The sequence below is a fragment of the Biomphalaria glabrata genome, chromosome 2, assembly GCF_947242115.1.
Source record: "Biomphalaria glabrata chromosome 2, xgBioGlab47.1, whole genome shotgun sequence".
NCBI classification, from domain to species: Eukaryota; Metazoa; Mollusca; class Gastropoda; family Planorbidae; genus Biomphalaria; species Biomphalaria glabrata.
Genome location: NC_074712.1, coordinates 49,777,247 through 49,792,549, shown reverse-complemented (window position 1 = coordinate 49,792,549; position 15,303 = coordinate 49,777,247). Strand labels below are relative to the sequence as shown.

Genomic DNA, 15,303 nt, shown 5'->3' with positions numbered 1-15,303 from the left:
ATTCAACACAGTTCTTCATAGCATCGAATAAATACTGACCAGAGATTGTGTCTTCTATTGAGTGTATTGATTAATAAGCATATTCTTCGTTTACTTGAAACTTTTTTATAATGAGACAGTTTCAATAATTTATATGGATATTATTTTTAATACATTTGCATTTTTATATGTATATACTGTGGGCACACCTGATTTCAGTAGGAGTCGGCGGGCCGCATAAAATACTCTGGCGAGCCGCATGTGGCCCGCGGGCCGTAATTTGCCCACCCCTGCTCTAGCACATACATTATATAATTCCTAGTTAAAACATTTTTAATTGATTTTATTTCAAAGATTAATTCAAGTGGTGAATATTTCAATTGGACTTCTCAAAATCTAACAGAATGGCTATATCCAGATTTAGATGGAAGTTATAAAGATCAAAAACTGTATACAAAAGTAAATGACTTATATCTCATGGGAGAAGCAAGACTGCGACAAGTTCGTATTCGAAAAGGTTTGATATGGTCAGGTTTTGTTATTCTATCTTATATTTTTAGAAAATGTGTTGAAAAAAGCTGAAATAGAGCAATGAGTTGGCTGGTTGGCCATTTGAAAGTTGATTCTAGTTTAAGCAGCACTTATCTTTAAACTCTACCATAATATTTGCATCAGTAATGGTAAACCAACAACTATAGCTGCCTTGAGTTGCATGAGACTTGGCTAAAAAATTTGAAGCCTGATCACCACTTTGCATCAAAAAATGTAGTCTAGTAAATCATAAACAACCTTTTAACATCAATTTAGAAAATTAATGCCAGACTTTTGTTTTCCCCTAATAGAGAATTGTTCCCTGTTAGACACACAACTCAAAAGCTGTGTTCCCAGTTACCGTTCTGGTGTTGAAGAAACTGATGATTTCTGTCTGGAGTGGAAACCAAAGCCTTGTTCAGTGCTGGAGAATCTTAATACCAAGTACAGGCTCATTAACGCTTGGACTTACAAGTCCCCACTAGAACTTTGGGGGCTTCCTATAGTTGGAGCTTACAGTACCTATGGTGGAGGAGGCTACATAACAAATTTGTTTAACGACGCCAAGGTGAGGCAATGGCAGTGTCATACCGAGGGAAAGGGGGTGGCATAATGTGTATTAAAACACTATATGAAATTTCAGACTCCCAGCTGGCTAATAGTGGACACAACAAAATATATTTCATTGTAAAAAGGGGGAGGGGAATGGTATAAGTTTGAAAACACTGACTTTCTTGTGGTCAGTTGTGTGTGTATTGAGAGGGGGGTTACTTGCTTCTTTGTGGGATTGGCACCTTTATTTGTTGACTGGCTTGTATTTAAATCTTTTTTTTTTATATATTTACATGTAAAAATGTTTTCTCTTTTATAAAGTCTTAAAGGATGGGAACATTTTGGTACTTTGGCCAGTGATGCATTAAACACAATAAGTGGTCTGTTGTCAAATTCTTTATTTTATTAAGTATTTAAAACATAACTTAAAATATCTATGCATAGACATAAGTTCCTCAAACTCCCAGGTTTCCCACCTTGACAGTTTAAACCCAAGCAAATAATATCGGCATCGAACCAATGACTGGCTAACACTAATTACAGGTTTTCAATTTAACATTTAGAGAACACAACAATTGTTCAACGATAACAATCAGTTAACTTGTATTAGTTAACAACAAAATTGTAAGTTTAAAAATTTAATAAGCAAATGAAATGTTATGATATAATGATGAACGAATAAGATCTAGTAGCATTTACAAGGCAAATATAATTTAAACATCTTACTCCAATAACATAGCACAACTTAATTCTCAATGCCACCATTGATCAGGGCCCGGAGAAGCCCACAACCCTAACCCTGGAGGCAACAACCAGACCATACAATCACTATCAGGCTTGACTCCAACAGAGTCCCAAGCCTGCGTCCCTAAATAATAAAAAATAAACATTCCTTGAGATCTCCATTCCCAAGATCATAGGACCAACGAATTTTGAGCTACAACATTCCGAAAGCAGTAAAATAAACTAACTTACCCAATACTGGGGAAGAAAACACCCAAGAACGCAACTCAGCAAAGTCAGCACAACCCCAACAAAGGCAAAGACGTAATGACAACAAAGCGCACCCTTAGGAACAGAAACTCACGAAACTTTATGGTGCTCATAAGAAAATACCAAGCAAGATGCGCACAAGACCAACTGCCCTACTAATATCAGGTACCCATTAGAGCTGGGTGGACTCAGAGGTGCCCATAGATCCCAAAATTTAACATCCCAGTCTTCACCAGGATTAGAACCCTGGACCCCAAGCTCAGAAGCCTAGTGCTTTACCACTCAGCCAAAGTGCCTGCTAGAGATGATGTATATCATAATTTAAAAGCATTTATACTATATGACAACTGTCTTACAAAACTCAAAGTAGAATCAACCTTTGATCTATACATGTGCCTGGATAACATTAATAAATATTATTTAAAATAAAAAAAAAATAGTACTGAATGAATTATCAAGAAAATTTATTTATTTTCATTTAGCTAAGCAAGAACTTTGAAATTATCAAATTGCCAGAATATTTTATGATTTTTTTTCCTCTGTCTTACAGCTTTCGCAAGATCTTATTATAAAATTAAAAGAAACTTCTTGGATCGACCAACAAACTAGAGCTGTGTTCTTAGAGTTTACAGTTTACTGTCCTAACATCAACCACTTTGCTGTTGTTATACTTCTAGCAGAGTTCACAGAAATAGGAAGAATTGTTCCATTTGTTAAGTGAGTGGACATTCATTTTCCTATCTAAAAGATCAATAAACTAACAGAATAGACAAGAAGTGATGAGCTTGTCATATATTATTTGAAGACCAAAAATACTTATATAAGATATTGTTGATTAAAACTGTGTCTATTCTATGTCTATGGCATTGTATGACAATCTGTTCCCTTGGTAACTTCTCATCAACTAATCAGGCCAAACCTTGATACACATTGCAAGTTAGGCGTTTGTAATCTATTTTGACTCAGTTTGTTCAGCCATTTTCCTACTTCTGGCATGTTTGCCATCTGCGACCTTTGGCCCCTCCTTTATGCTTGCCCTCCAGTTGTGCCCATGCCATGTTTTTTTCTTTAAAACTATGTTTTCAAATAAATGGAAGGGAAAATCCTATCAGAAAAAATATTTAATTTTTACTTCTTCTTTAACTAAATATTACATTTAGCAACTTGTTATAGGTTGAAAGTTTTAAAGAACTGTCTGTGCTTGTGTTACAAATGTGGATGTTGTTTGTGTTTGCATCTATATAATTTTAATGTTATAGTAGTTATGCTGAGGTGGACAATTGCAGTCAAAGTGAATCCCCATTTGTTTGGACCAATAAAATTTATCAAATTTTATCTTAATATAATTTAATAATTGTACTTTGTCTTGTACTTTTTTTTTTCAGTGTGTACCCATTCACTGTACACAACCCTTCCGGTCATCTTGGAACTTATGTTCAACTGTGTCAAGTGTTAGGGATAGTCTTAACAATACTTGCTTTCATGTATGTTGTCTTTATGGTGGGCAAGAAAAAATGGTCAGCATTGAAAGATGGTTGGTTTCTGCTGGATATTTGTGCTGTCATTTTAGCATTGTGTGCTGTCATTATGTTCATGTAAGTTATGGAAGCTCCTATTATTTCCCTTGGCATACATTTGTAAGACAGACATATAAACAAACAAAAAAAGAGTATGGTTCCTTTCAGAGGATGCAGGTTTATGTGATTTTTGTTGACTAAAATAAACTATGTTGACTATGTTACTGTGATTATACTAGTTAAACTTTAGCATTTTTGTTATCTATACTATTTGACTAGTATATATATACATATATATGTAGTTCAAAGATTAATGAGGAATGTAGTATTTCTGTGGCTATACGGCACCAGCTGCGACCTACACACTATGCCACATCCTGTGCAGGCATAACCATTGTCTGCCAGTGGTCAGTTTAGATTTTCTTTTCACCGCCTACGTCTGTCCTCAGCAGCAGATTTTCTTTAGGTTTCAAATGTGTGTCCCATAAAAGACCTCCAGCTGTTTTATTCTGAAGCCACCTGCAACCAGGTACTCTTTTCTATGTCGGTTAAAGCAAGTTGGCACCTAAGCTGGTCTTTAAAGCATTTCTGGGGGGCACCTCTGTTACCCTAACCCTAACCTTTCAGCTTACAAAAAAAGACTGCTTTTGGCATACGTTCATCCCCCATACAGGATATGTGCCCTGCCTATGTAACTGTCAGATCATAAGAAGTCCCTCTATACTGTCCATACCAGCATTAGCAAGGACATCACTGTTAGTAGTGCAGTCTTGCCAACATATGTCCATTTGTTAAGGAAAGAAAAAAAATACATTTACGTTAGGCTACTGTATTTGTTTTATTAATAATGTTGACCTATTTTCATAAAATGTATAGTTTACATAGAAGGATACACAAGGATTAATATAAATATTAACAATACTCCAATTACAAAGATAAGTAGAACTATAATAATTACAAGAGAATATAAAAAACAATATAATTATTTTAATTAAACAAATTAGTTGAAGTAATTTAAAAACTGCTATATCAAGATGATTTAATGATATTGCAATATATATTTTAAAATTGTTAATAATTTAAAATTTTATATATATCTATCTATTTTCAAAATAGGCTAAGACTCAGTTATACAAAATCTGCACTGAAAAAATTGTCAGAAAGTCGCAAGTATTATATCAATTTTTACCAAATTGTTGTCTGGGACTCAACTTATAATTTATGTCTTGCATTTCTTGTTGCCATTGGTTACACAAGGCTGTTGAAACTGGCTAGCTACTCTGATAAGACCATGAAAGTAAGATATAAATTCAACTAGGGAATGTTTAGCAACTAGCTTTAAATGTATAATAAATGTATTTTTTCAATCTGTTAATGAAGTTGTTTTTGTCTACAGGTGTTTAGTGTCTTGTCGAAGGCAGTCAAAGTGTTTCCTAGTTTCTTTCTCTTCAATGTCTTAATATTGATTGGCTTTATTGGCACAGGATGTGCTCTATTTGGAAAGACAAGTTATTATTTCAAAGACATTTGGACCACCGCAGAGTCACTTTTTACGGGCCTACTTGGGCGCTCAAGCTTTAGAGTAAATATTTTATTCCCCCTACTCTAGCAAATTTCCTTTAATGGGCCAAAATTTCTGTAAAGAAAATACATATATCTCTTGTGAAAATTACAATAGGGCATAACACATAACATAGAGATATTGTGAAGGCCACCTTTTTAACTTTATAGGCTTTCTATAATTTTATTATAGATAGATTTATATTAATATCTCAAACAGACAGACTTTATTTATATGTTTAATAAGTCTGCTACTTTTTTTTTATTATTAATGACTACTTCATAGAATAGCTAAGAAAAAAAATGTTTATGAGAAGTTTTTTAATTTTTAGTATCCTTTACTTGAGCTAACTGTAACTGTCTACACTAACCTCTCTATTTATATAAATGTTAACGCTTCTCCTTATGTTTTTATCACTAAAACACATGCAGGATATGGTTAATGTATTTTCTGTACCAAATACAGTAAGACTGTTTAGTAAAATCAGAGTTGACTAATTGTACTTTTTTCCTCTCTTAGGATACTAATGTGCCTTTGTCAGATGAGTGGATGACAATTGTATACTTCTGTTTCTTCGTATTTATTGTGGTTGTTTTTTTGACCAACTACTTCATTGCCATTCTCATGGATCTACTTGTGACCAACGAAAAGACTCGCCAGAGTAAGGAATCAACCAAAATTTTCATTGTTTTGTGGGACTCGTTTTTGAACTTGTTTGGGAGAACAAGAGATCCTACTGACAGGTTAAAGGATATCATTCAAGATGGTAAGATCTTCATGTTAGTTAAGTGAATGTTAAAGCTTCACAGGCATGAGTCATTTTGTGTGTATACAACAACATATAGTAGTAGATTTTTAAAAAAGTTATATTGAGCATGCATTGTGTTACAATGTTTTTGTTAAAAGTAGATGAAATTTTTTTTAAAATAGCTAAACATTTGTAACATATGGGATAGGTGTGTTGTAAGAAAAATTATAATAATTTAATTTATTGGGTAGATGAATTTGCTTTATCAATTAGCTTTTTTAGAAAATTGAAAAAGATTATTGTACTATGTTTGTGAATATTCCAAAACAAAACTGTACAGCTAGGTTACAAGTATACTTAATGAGATAGTCAGATCTTCTCTTTTCTACACATACTTGTTTTGTACATTTTCTATTTCATGGGATGACAGCCTGGTCATGTGTTATGCAATTTGGACTGTCATCTTTATCATCCCAGGTTTGCTTGCTGCCATACTGGAGGTTTGGTCTAGGATGTTATAATCCCAAATTACATCTAAATATGTAAAACAAACACATTTATCTGAGCACCTAAAATGTCATACAAAACCATCATCAGACCTGTTGTCATATGTAAGCAAACCTGAACGCTGACCAAAACCACAGAAAATCTACTTAACACAAGGGAACGAAAAATCCTCAGAAAAATTTATGGTGCCATACATGAGGAAACCGGATGGAGGAATGGCACCAACCAAGAAATATACCAGCTATATGAAGAGCCCTCCATAGTGAAGAACATAAAAGGGAGCAGATTACTTTGGGCAGGTCACCTCGAAAGAATGCCAGAGAACAGAGGAGCAAAGATTGTTCACCAGCAAAAACCAAAAGGAAAGTGCTCCAAAGACAGATCAAGAGTACGGTGGCTTGAGGCAGATCTACAACAGCTAAAAGTCTGTGCATGGAGACGTAAAGCACAGGATAGATCAGAATGTAGAGATGTGCTAAAGCAGGTCAGGGCCCTCTGAAAGCTGTAGCACCAATGCAATGGATGGATGGACCTTACATGTCAACCAAATCTTTCTTCTGGAGTTGGTCTTTAGGACGAGAGAGTGAGGTCGACATGTTGTGCCAATCCACTTAACAAGCAGTCAAGCAGTGAAGTGGTAGGTGTAGGCACACTGGAAGCCATAGCAGTAACCCTGCACACAGGCATACGGTCGTTTACCACTGACACACAGCAGCTGTGTAGTCCAGTAGCTACTTGAGCAGTCCTATTTAGGAGTACACTGCTCACCTCCTTAGCATGAGGGCAGGACTTGAAAAGGTGCCCATTAAATCGCATGCTCTAAAATACCCTGGCCAGCCTATGGCAGTTGGTTGAACCCTACACAAGCAGTCAAAACTCATATCCCCTAATTAAATGAGAATGTGTTTTTGTTGAATATTCTTACACCCCACACTATTAACCAGGCAGTAATAATTATTTGCATATTATCTACCTAAAACAATCTAGCTCATTTTATTTCATTAACATATAAAGAAAAGAAACTAATATTTTAGTTCTAGGTATTAGGAATTCTGGTCACAACATAAAGTGGCTTAAATATAAAGATAGACATTTAACATGGAAGGAAAACCTTTTAATTATGTTTTAGAATTAGAAATATATAGACAAAGAAAATGTTAAATTGAATCTTTTAATAAAGGCCATCTTGCAGAAATTCAGATAAACAACCTAACTGTAGATCAAGTGCAAGAATATAAATACCTAGGTACAACCATCAACAACAAACCAAAATGAAGTGAACACTGTCAAAACCTTTACACCAAAATTCATCAACGACTCTTCTATCTTAGAAAGCTGAGGAAATTTAAAATCGACAAAACAAAAAAATAAGAATTTTCTATACAGCAACCATCAGCAGTCTAATTAACTTTGCCATCACCTGCTGGTATGGTAATACTTCACTGGCACAAAGACATAGACTAAATAAAAAAGCATCGTATATCACTCGAATACAGCTACCATCTCTTGAAGAGCATTTTCAGGAAAGATGTCTTTCCAAAACACGATTCTTAAAGACAACCTGCACCCACTGTAACATCAGATTAGACCAAAGACTAAAACAGAAAGATTTAAAAACTGCTTCATTCCAATTTTGGTCAGTGTTACAATGTCATCTGTCGTCATCAAGAAGTACATAGTAGTCTAATACATAAAGCATTGGTTGTGAGTATGTGTATGTGTTTCGTGTGAATGTTGTTCATATTTGCATCTATATTGTTGTTGTTACAGTAGTTACGCTGAATGGACCAATAAAAATTATCTTATCTTATCATAATTCTTTCAAACAAAATCTTTCTTTAAAAAAAAATTCACATTATACAGTATGAAGCTACATATTTTGATATGATTTTAACTCCTTTATGATATAAACAAGACTTATTTTTGTATCAAATTGCAACAAAATGATTTGAGCTTCGAAAGGTGCTCCTAACCTTTCATCACACCAATTAATATTGCTACTTGGTAGTTGGGAATTACCTTTTTCAAAATGATAAAATTCAATGCATTTACAACAATTGTAGGAGGCGCGGTGGCTGTGCAATCAAGAGCTTGGCAGGAGTCCCAGGTTCGAATCAGTTGTGCTCCCAATGAACTTATCATCAAATTAATGGATATAAATATGAAAACACATTATTTCTTAGAGGGAAAACTATTTTATTACTTGATAAATGTAGCAGTATTATTTTACTCCTTTTAAAATAAAAACTATTTAATAATCCTTCTACACAGATATCACAGTGAGTGAAGAGGACACATATGACCCACTAGAAAATATTATGGACGAATTTGAGAGAAAATTAGAGAGGTGGATAATTTCAAATTAGTAATTAAGGTAATAGTAATAATAAATTCATCTTCATTTTCTTTTTTTTATACATTTCCTAATGCCCATTTCTTTTTAATCATTAATTTAGATTAATTAAAGAACTTGACAAAGAAATCAATCCATATTCAAGAAAGATGAAAAATTTGAATCTTCTGCAATAGTTGTCTTAAAAATATGCAAAATGGATGTGTTTAGTGACTTGAATGAATGTATTAATTTGTTTAATTTTTTAAATCTTACATTGTGATAACTTCATTTGTTTTTGTTTTACAAAATGGTCCTTTAAAAATATTTAAAATACTCTTTTTAAGTATGGCATAACTATGTTGATGCATTTTCACAAAATTCTTATAACTCTTATAATTTATTTTCTGTAATTAACTTCCAATGCCTGTTTTCTGTATAATCAGGTCCATTTGATCATTGTTTAGTGTATTAATTTTTCTAAAATAAAAATTTTTCATTTCTTCTGCAAGCCTGACTTTGTTTATTATGCATATAAAGTTTCATTGCTCTTCACTTTGAGTAGTATAAAGAAATTTACCTTCTAAGGTTTTTTTTTGTTGTGTTAAGAACAAGAAATAAAATATTGTTCTTTTTATACTTGATTATTTAAATGTAAGTAAATGATACTAAATGTTAGAAATATGACAAATGAAATAGTATTGTCCATAATAATGTTACAGGTATAAAAAAAAAAGTATGTTCTATATAGAAGCCTTTTGCAACACTTTTGACTAAGAATGTGCATACAAAACAAATATGAAAGTATTTTCTAATTAAACTCAAAATACTTATGTATATTTCATAATAAATATTTGTTAGCATTCACAGCCATTGATGTCATTACAAATAAATATAAACAGTATTAAGGTTTTGTTACTAAGTGATAACTTAACTTGAGAAAAGATCTTCTCTCTTGTCAAAGTTTTCCCCAACAAGAAAGCAAAACAGTTTCATTAGAGTCTGTGGATTTCCATGGAACAGTTTCTCCACAATGCATTTATTGGACAATTCCACAAGTTGATCTCTCAAACAGTGTTCAAATAAAGTTGTTTGTTTCCAGGGTGACTTCTTCAGATCTAAGACTTGCTTCCTTGTTAAAATTTGAGGACTTGCAGTCTTTTCTCTAACACTCATGAATATGATCTCTGTGGCTAGAGATATTCTGACTTCTTCCAACATCTTCTTGTAGGCACTAGAAAGATGAAAAATTAATTCTCTGGAATCATATTGGATTAGATTACTCTAAAATAATTGGTTCATCTTGTTATTTGGTCAATTACTTTCTGATAGGAATCAGCTTTATCATAAATATTAAAACGAATTCAAAGATTGAATTTCTTGCATGAATGTAACAGTTTGTGCAGCCTAGTATGTAACAAAACAAAACTCTACAATTCTGATCATTTAAAAAACAAAATAGAAAGTGTGCACTTTTAGTACACTTCTTTTAACATTCACATTTTTTTTTAAACTTTAAAAACAAATCTATGCAGCTGTTAGTGCCTTACCCTGAGTCATTGTCTCCTAGGACCCACAGGGTCAAGCTAAAGTTTTCCATTGCCTGCGAGAGTTGATCATGTTCAAAGCAAGAACTCTCTACTTTATACTGAAACAGTAATATTAAAATACGTTATTTTCTATTTACTTAGCCTGTGTCTGGCAATACATTTTGCTCCTAAATGCTGTTTCAAAATGACATCATTAATCTAATTTCAGTGTGCTAACGAAAAAACGTTGGTCTAGGGTTTTTTTTTTCGTTTAATTTAATGTTTCCTAACGTGTTGTTGTCATGGACATAAACAAAAGTGAAGGCACAACTTCAATGACATAAATAGAAATAACCTGTCTGTTTTTAAATCTAAGATAAACTCAAAACTCAGTTTTAACAAGATTTAACAAGAATGTTATATGGCCAGCACAACCGACTACCATCTTTACTTTACCCAAATAATTCAGGTATACAAGTCAGGTTAACTTAAGGACTTCCAAAGTATCCTGTGGCACAAAAATCCAGGTTTCGAACTTTTTACCTAGCATCGAACTGCTTGATCAATCAGCAATCGCGTATTGATATATATATATAGTCTAGTCTATAGATCTTTTACAAATATTGCCTACATACTATCTCTTTTGAAAGACTACTTGTAAATCAACTAATAACTGACAAGTTATAAACTACAGTTCTAGTAATGTTGTTTTGTTAACACCTGAGCGGCACAAACAATGACAATTAATTCTATTTACACATTGATCTTACCTTCACTGTATCAATACCAAATACTATTTTCAAAACCAGATACAAATTTTCTGCTACATTTAACGTCACTTGGCAGTCCTGTGTCGTGTCACTGACAATGAGAACATCGTGTTTAACCTTTGACTCCATGACCTCGTCATCATCTTCTTCTTTCACCATGCCTACACACTGTCCGTATGTTAACTCAAACATCTGTTGAAAGACTCGCCTGGCATCTGGGCTGTACTTGAGCACACGATTCCAGGCAGCTGCCAGGTAGGTCTTGTATTTTAAATCAGTAAGGTTAGAACTGCTCCAACTATCGTCGTTAACGAGAGCACTGTGTAGTCTGGACAGGTTCAAAAACGCGAGAGCACCTTCAAAATCTCGTTCAGCTATGTAATGCTCAAGTCTTTCTTCAAAGTCGTTCACATTGTTTACTTCTAGATCATCCTTTAGCATTTCGTTTAATACTTCGGATACGTCCTTGTTTTTCATCAGCTCCAAAAGCTTGATCGTCTGATTGTTCCTCGCGCCATTGGAGGTACTTTGTTCATCAGCATTTATTAATTGTTTAAGAGAATCCCAAATCATGATTTCAGATTGAGAATATTTTGATGCTAAATCTGCTGCCAAACTAAATCCCTTTGTGAATTGTTCTCTGGCTTCTCTCCTTCGACGTTCTGGATTAGATTCAGTAGCAGCATTGCTCAATCTTTGTAGACATTTTCCGGCGCCTTCATGTGCTGATATTAAACACAGGAGAAACTTTGCTTCTGGTTGATCTATTACTTGATTATATTGTGCCAGAGCGTGCTCGAACTGATCTATTGAGAAATATAGATCAGCAAGACTCAGTTTAGCGGGAACGTTTTCTTCGTGGGAGATATCAATGGCTTTGTGGTAAAACTTGATCGCTTCCTCTACTAGTGGATCATCTTTATCAAGTTGTCCAAAAGCATTTGTTACATAAAATGGCAATTTGACAAATGGGTCATATCCAGTAGGACTCTTGTATCTAGATGGGTGAGCTCCAAATCTGGTATTTCTAGAATGATATTTACCTCCAGCTATCAAGCTTGCTTTTCGGCTAAGACATAATCCTAGATGATGGTAAGCTGTGCTATTTTCTTGCAACATCAAAGATTGTCGTAAAATATCGATGGCCTTATCGACGTCAATGCTTTTGAAACTTTTCCCACACTGAGTCAACACAGCAGGGTTGTCTCCGCCAAAACGACGCGCCAATTCCAACAACTCGTGGATATTTTGAGCTTTAAACATTCTAGACGCATTGTTTTTAGGGTAAGAGTACACTTGTCTTAAATTGACCAATTGAGCGTAAGCAAGTCCTCTTAAATTACTATCTGCACGCTCGCCTACTTCAAAAAACAACTGAATGCACTCTAGCTTTAGTTCTTCAGTGTCGATAGGCTGCTTACTAGTAAACTGTATATTGTAATTTAAAAGCCGTTTACATGCCAAAGCAAGCCCATACTTCCAGAGATAATTATTCGGACATTTTAAAGTGCATTGTTGAAAGTATCTTCGACAAAGCTTATAGTTGTCAGCGCCACCAAGTCTACTATAGCTGTAAGCTTGTTCCGCTATAGCTTCAGTTTTCAAACGATCAAACTCTGGTTGGTTTTGCAGCTCCTTTAACTTCTCTAAATATTTGTCCGACTCGATCTTGTAACCTCGACTCTGTGATAGAAAGACCAAATTGCCAAGAGCTGTTACATTTCTTCTGTTTGTAAGCTCTAGAACCGTTGCATTTTTCTCTAAAGCTTCTGACTTTTCATTTAAATTAAATAAAACCCAAGTCAAAAGATTCAAATCCCTGATTCGCTCTTCCTGCGAGTTCCTGGAAAGTTCTAAATCACTTGTCACGTTATTTTTAACATGCAAAAAACGTTGCTGTGAAACTTTATTTCCGGTGACAAGATTGAAGTTACAGGGGAACTCTGGGAAAGTGATCTCGTCTTCAGTGGCGGCAGACATCTGGTGAGAATACGCATTTAGAATGATTTCAGTAATATTTTCAATACAAATGTTATACATTATAGTCACATATCGTTTATGTAGATTTATATCTTTTCTTACAGTGCGCGAATATTTTATTACATTTTTATTTTTTAGTATTGTTTTTGTAAAGCATGCTTGTATTGCATGTCATGCATGTAGTATGTTCATTACGCTCTGGTCAACTATTTTGTGAACATTTAACTGGGAGGAGAGATATACGGGAGAAGGTTCCGTGCTGCCGTTAGGCAATCAGCAACCGTAACTCAGCTTGAATAAAGTCTTGAATGAAAATGTTCTTATCTATATCGGGACTGAAGTTCGAGCCACATGGGTTGCGAGGTTTTCGACACTTAGCTGCCACCACCACCAAACATATTTACAGTTAAATATGAACGTAGCCTACTTTTTATCACAATCTTTTTTATAACAATCTTATATTGGGTGAAATTGTATCAAATATTTTGAATCAATAATGTAATCAATTTGTAATAGATCTAAACTAGAAATAATACATGTGTGCGATTGGAAATAATTTAAAAAAAAGTGTTTATGTTCAGCTCAACCCTCATGCTTATAGCATCAAAGCGCTATGGTCCAATCACTTGTGTTAAATAAAAGGTTTCCGTGCTGCCTTTTCAAAAGCAATTTAAAAACAAAATATAGTTGCTCGAGTTTGAATACCGACTCAAAGTTTCCGTTTTTAAGGGTCCAGCTAAACACTTTTAAATAAAGAAGGTTTGTTTTTTGGTTTTCTTATAAGAGTTCACGACTGTTTTGTTTGTTTGGTCTGGTTGCGACTGTGCGTGTTAGTCACTTGTCGCCCGCCGCTGATTTAGTACATTTTTCATGTAAAACAAAATTATTGATATAAGACAAATTAATTAACTAATTGGTTAATGTTTTGAATTATTCATATGTTGTCATCAACAATAAAAAAAAAGTTCCCCTTTTAGACCTTGTGATACTGATATGGCAGATGATGTTAAGGTCATCTGTTTCTTTGACTAAAAGTTAAAGAGCAGCCAGCCCAATGACCAACCGCCTTTACTTTTCCCCAAAGTCAGGTACCCATTAGAGGACTCAGGGGTGCCCTAAAAATACCGAAATTTAAAATCCCAGTCTTCTCCGAGATTCGAACCCAGGACTCCAGGTTCGGAAACCAGGCGCTTAACCACTTAGCCACCGCAGTATGATAATAGAAAAATAAATGTCTAAGCGAAATAAATCTAGCTTTAAAAATGAGGCTAATGTAGAATCAATGTTTTATTATAGAACGAAATTTGTACCGTACCTCCCTTCATCCCATTGTTACCTCCTTACCCTGAACACAATGTGATCTCTGCACTGCGATCTGTAAACACAGGCTGTTTCTCAAACCTTAGGCACACACACACAATAACAAGTTCATTAAAGATCTAGAGAGTCTTTTAGAAGAAAGTCTTTATGTCGTTTATTAAATGTAGACTTCAAGAGATTTTATCCTAAAGATCTTAACTTATACATTGTGAGACCGTCCGTGCTGGCCAATACTATAATTTATACAAATGAAACTGAAATTGTTCTTATCGCTAACGTTCCTGGAACAGAATTGTGCGGACAATTAAACGAAAAAGTTGGTATCAGTATAATAAGAATAAAGAAGATATTTCTGGCTTATCTTTCAACCAGCAAGTGTAATAACATACAACACATTAAAAAGAATATGGACTTTAAAATAGTAGAAAATAGTTGAAAATCTTGTATAACATTTCAAAATATCAAACGCTAGTGAGCAATAAGGAGTGTGGAAGGGGGGGGGGACGTGGAGCTTTACATAAAGTCCTAGATGTATAAACCTTACTGTGTTGACATTTTCATGATGTCACTAAAGCACTGGACCCTAAGCTTTCGATCAAGCGTCTAGCTAGTCACTTGGTGTGTCCGCTTATTTTCTCGCACTTTCCATTCTGAGATCAAGTTGAAACTTTGCACAATGACAACGTATGAATCAATAATAATTGTTTTATATGAAAAATGTACAAAGTTATACTAAATTATAAACTTCCCTAACAAAAAGTTAATTCATTTTCACTCGATATAAGCAAGATTTTTTTTTTTTTTTTAATTTATATTTGACTTGTTCTTCCTGAGACCTGTACATTTTCAACTCGCAAGTCGCGGATAACATGGAACCGATTCTGTCTGATTTTAGCTTGGCAGCTGTGTCGCTGCCTTTGTGTCCACATACTTTCTTCCCCATTTATCTCATGACCAATGGTATGCTATTATAGTATAGGATTA

The 15,303-nt window shown here is 34.2% G+C and overlaps 2 protein-coding genes across 4 annotated transcripts in view; one reads left to right on the top strand and one right to left on the bottom strand.

Moving 5' to 3' along the window:
- Positions 1 to 8,981, top strand: part of LOC106072510 (polycystic kidney disease protein 1-like 2) — a 28,759-nt gene extending 19,778 nt beyond the window's left edge. The window contains exons 26-34 of the mRNA XM_056021089.1: positions 334 to 496; positions 822 to 1,078; positions 2,606 to 2,772; positions 3,441 to 3,650; positions 4,689 to 4,869; positions 4,969 to 5,154; positions 5,653 to 5,899; positions 8,660 to 8,735; positions 8,845 to 8,981. Coding sequence (XP_055877064.1) covers positions 334 to 496; positions 822 to 1,078; positions 2,606 to 2,772; positions 3,441 to 3,650; positions 4,689 to 4,869; positions 4,969 to 5,154; positions 5,653 to 5,899; positions 8,660 to 8,735; positions 8,845 to 8,917 — 1,560 coding nt within the window. The 3' untranslated portion in view covers positions 8,918 to 8,981. The remainder of the gene's footprint in view (positions 1 to 333; positions 497 to 821; positions 1,079 to 2,605; positions 2,773 to 3,440; positions 3,651 to 4,688; positions 4,870 to 4,968; positions 5,155 to 5,652; positions 5,900 to 8,659; positions 8,736 to 8,844) is intronic.
- On the bottom strand, positions 4,392 to 14,555 carry LOC106072518 (uncharacterized). Of its 3 annotated transcripts, none has more exons than XM_013232903.2 (4): positions 14,315 to 14,555; positions 11,020 to 12,999; positions 10,271 to 10,368; positions 4,392 to 9,954 (listed from the first exon to the last, which is right to left on the bottom strand). In XM_013232903.2, exons 2-4 carry the CDS (start codon positions 12,997 to 12,999, stop codon positions 9,651 to 9,653), a joined length of 2,382 nt encoding a protein of 793 aa, XP_013088357.2. In that variant the 5' UTR covers positions 14,315 to 14,555; the 3' UTR covers positions 4,392 to 9,650. The 3 variants fall into 3 exon arrangements, with proteins under 3 accessions (XP_013088357.2, XP_055877065.1, XP_013088356.2); XM_056021090.1 differs by having other exon boundaries at positions 14,336 to 14,555; XM_013232902.2 differs by having other exon boundaries at positions 14,344 to 14,555.
- Positions 14,556 to 15,303: the final 748 nt, after the last annotated feature.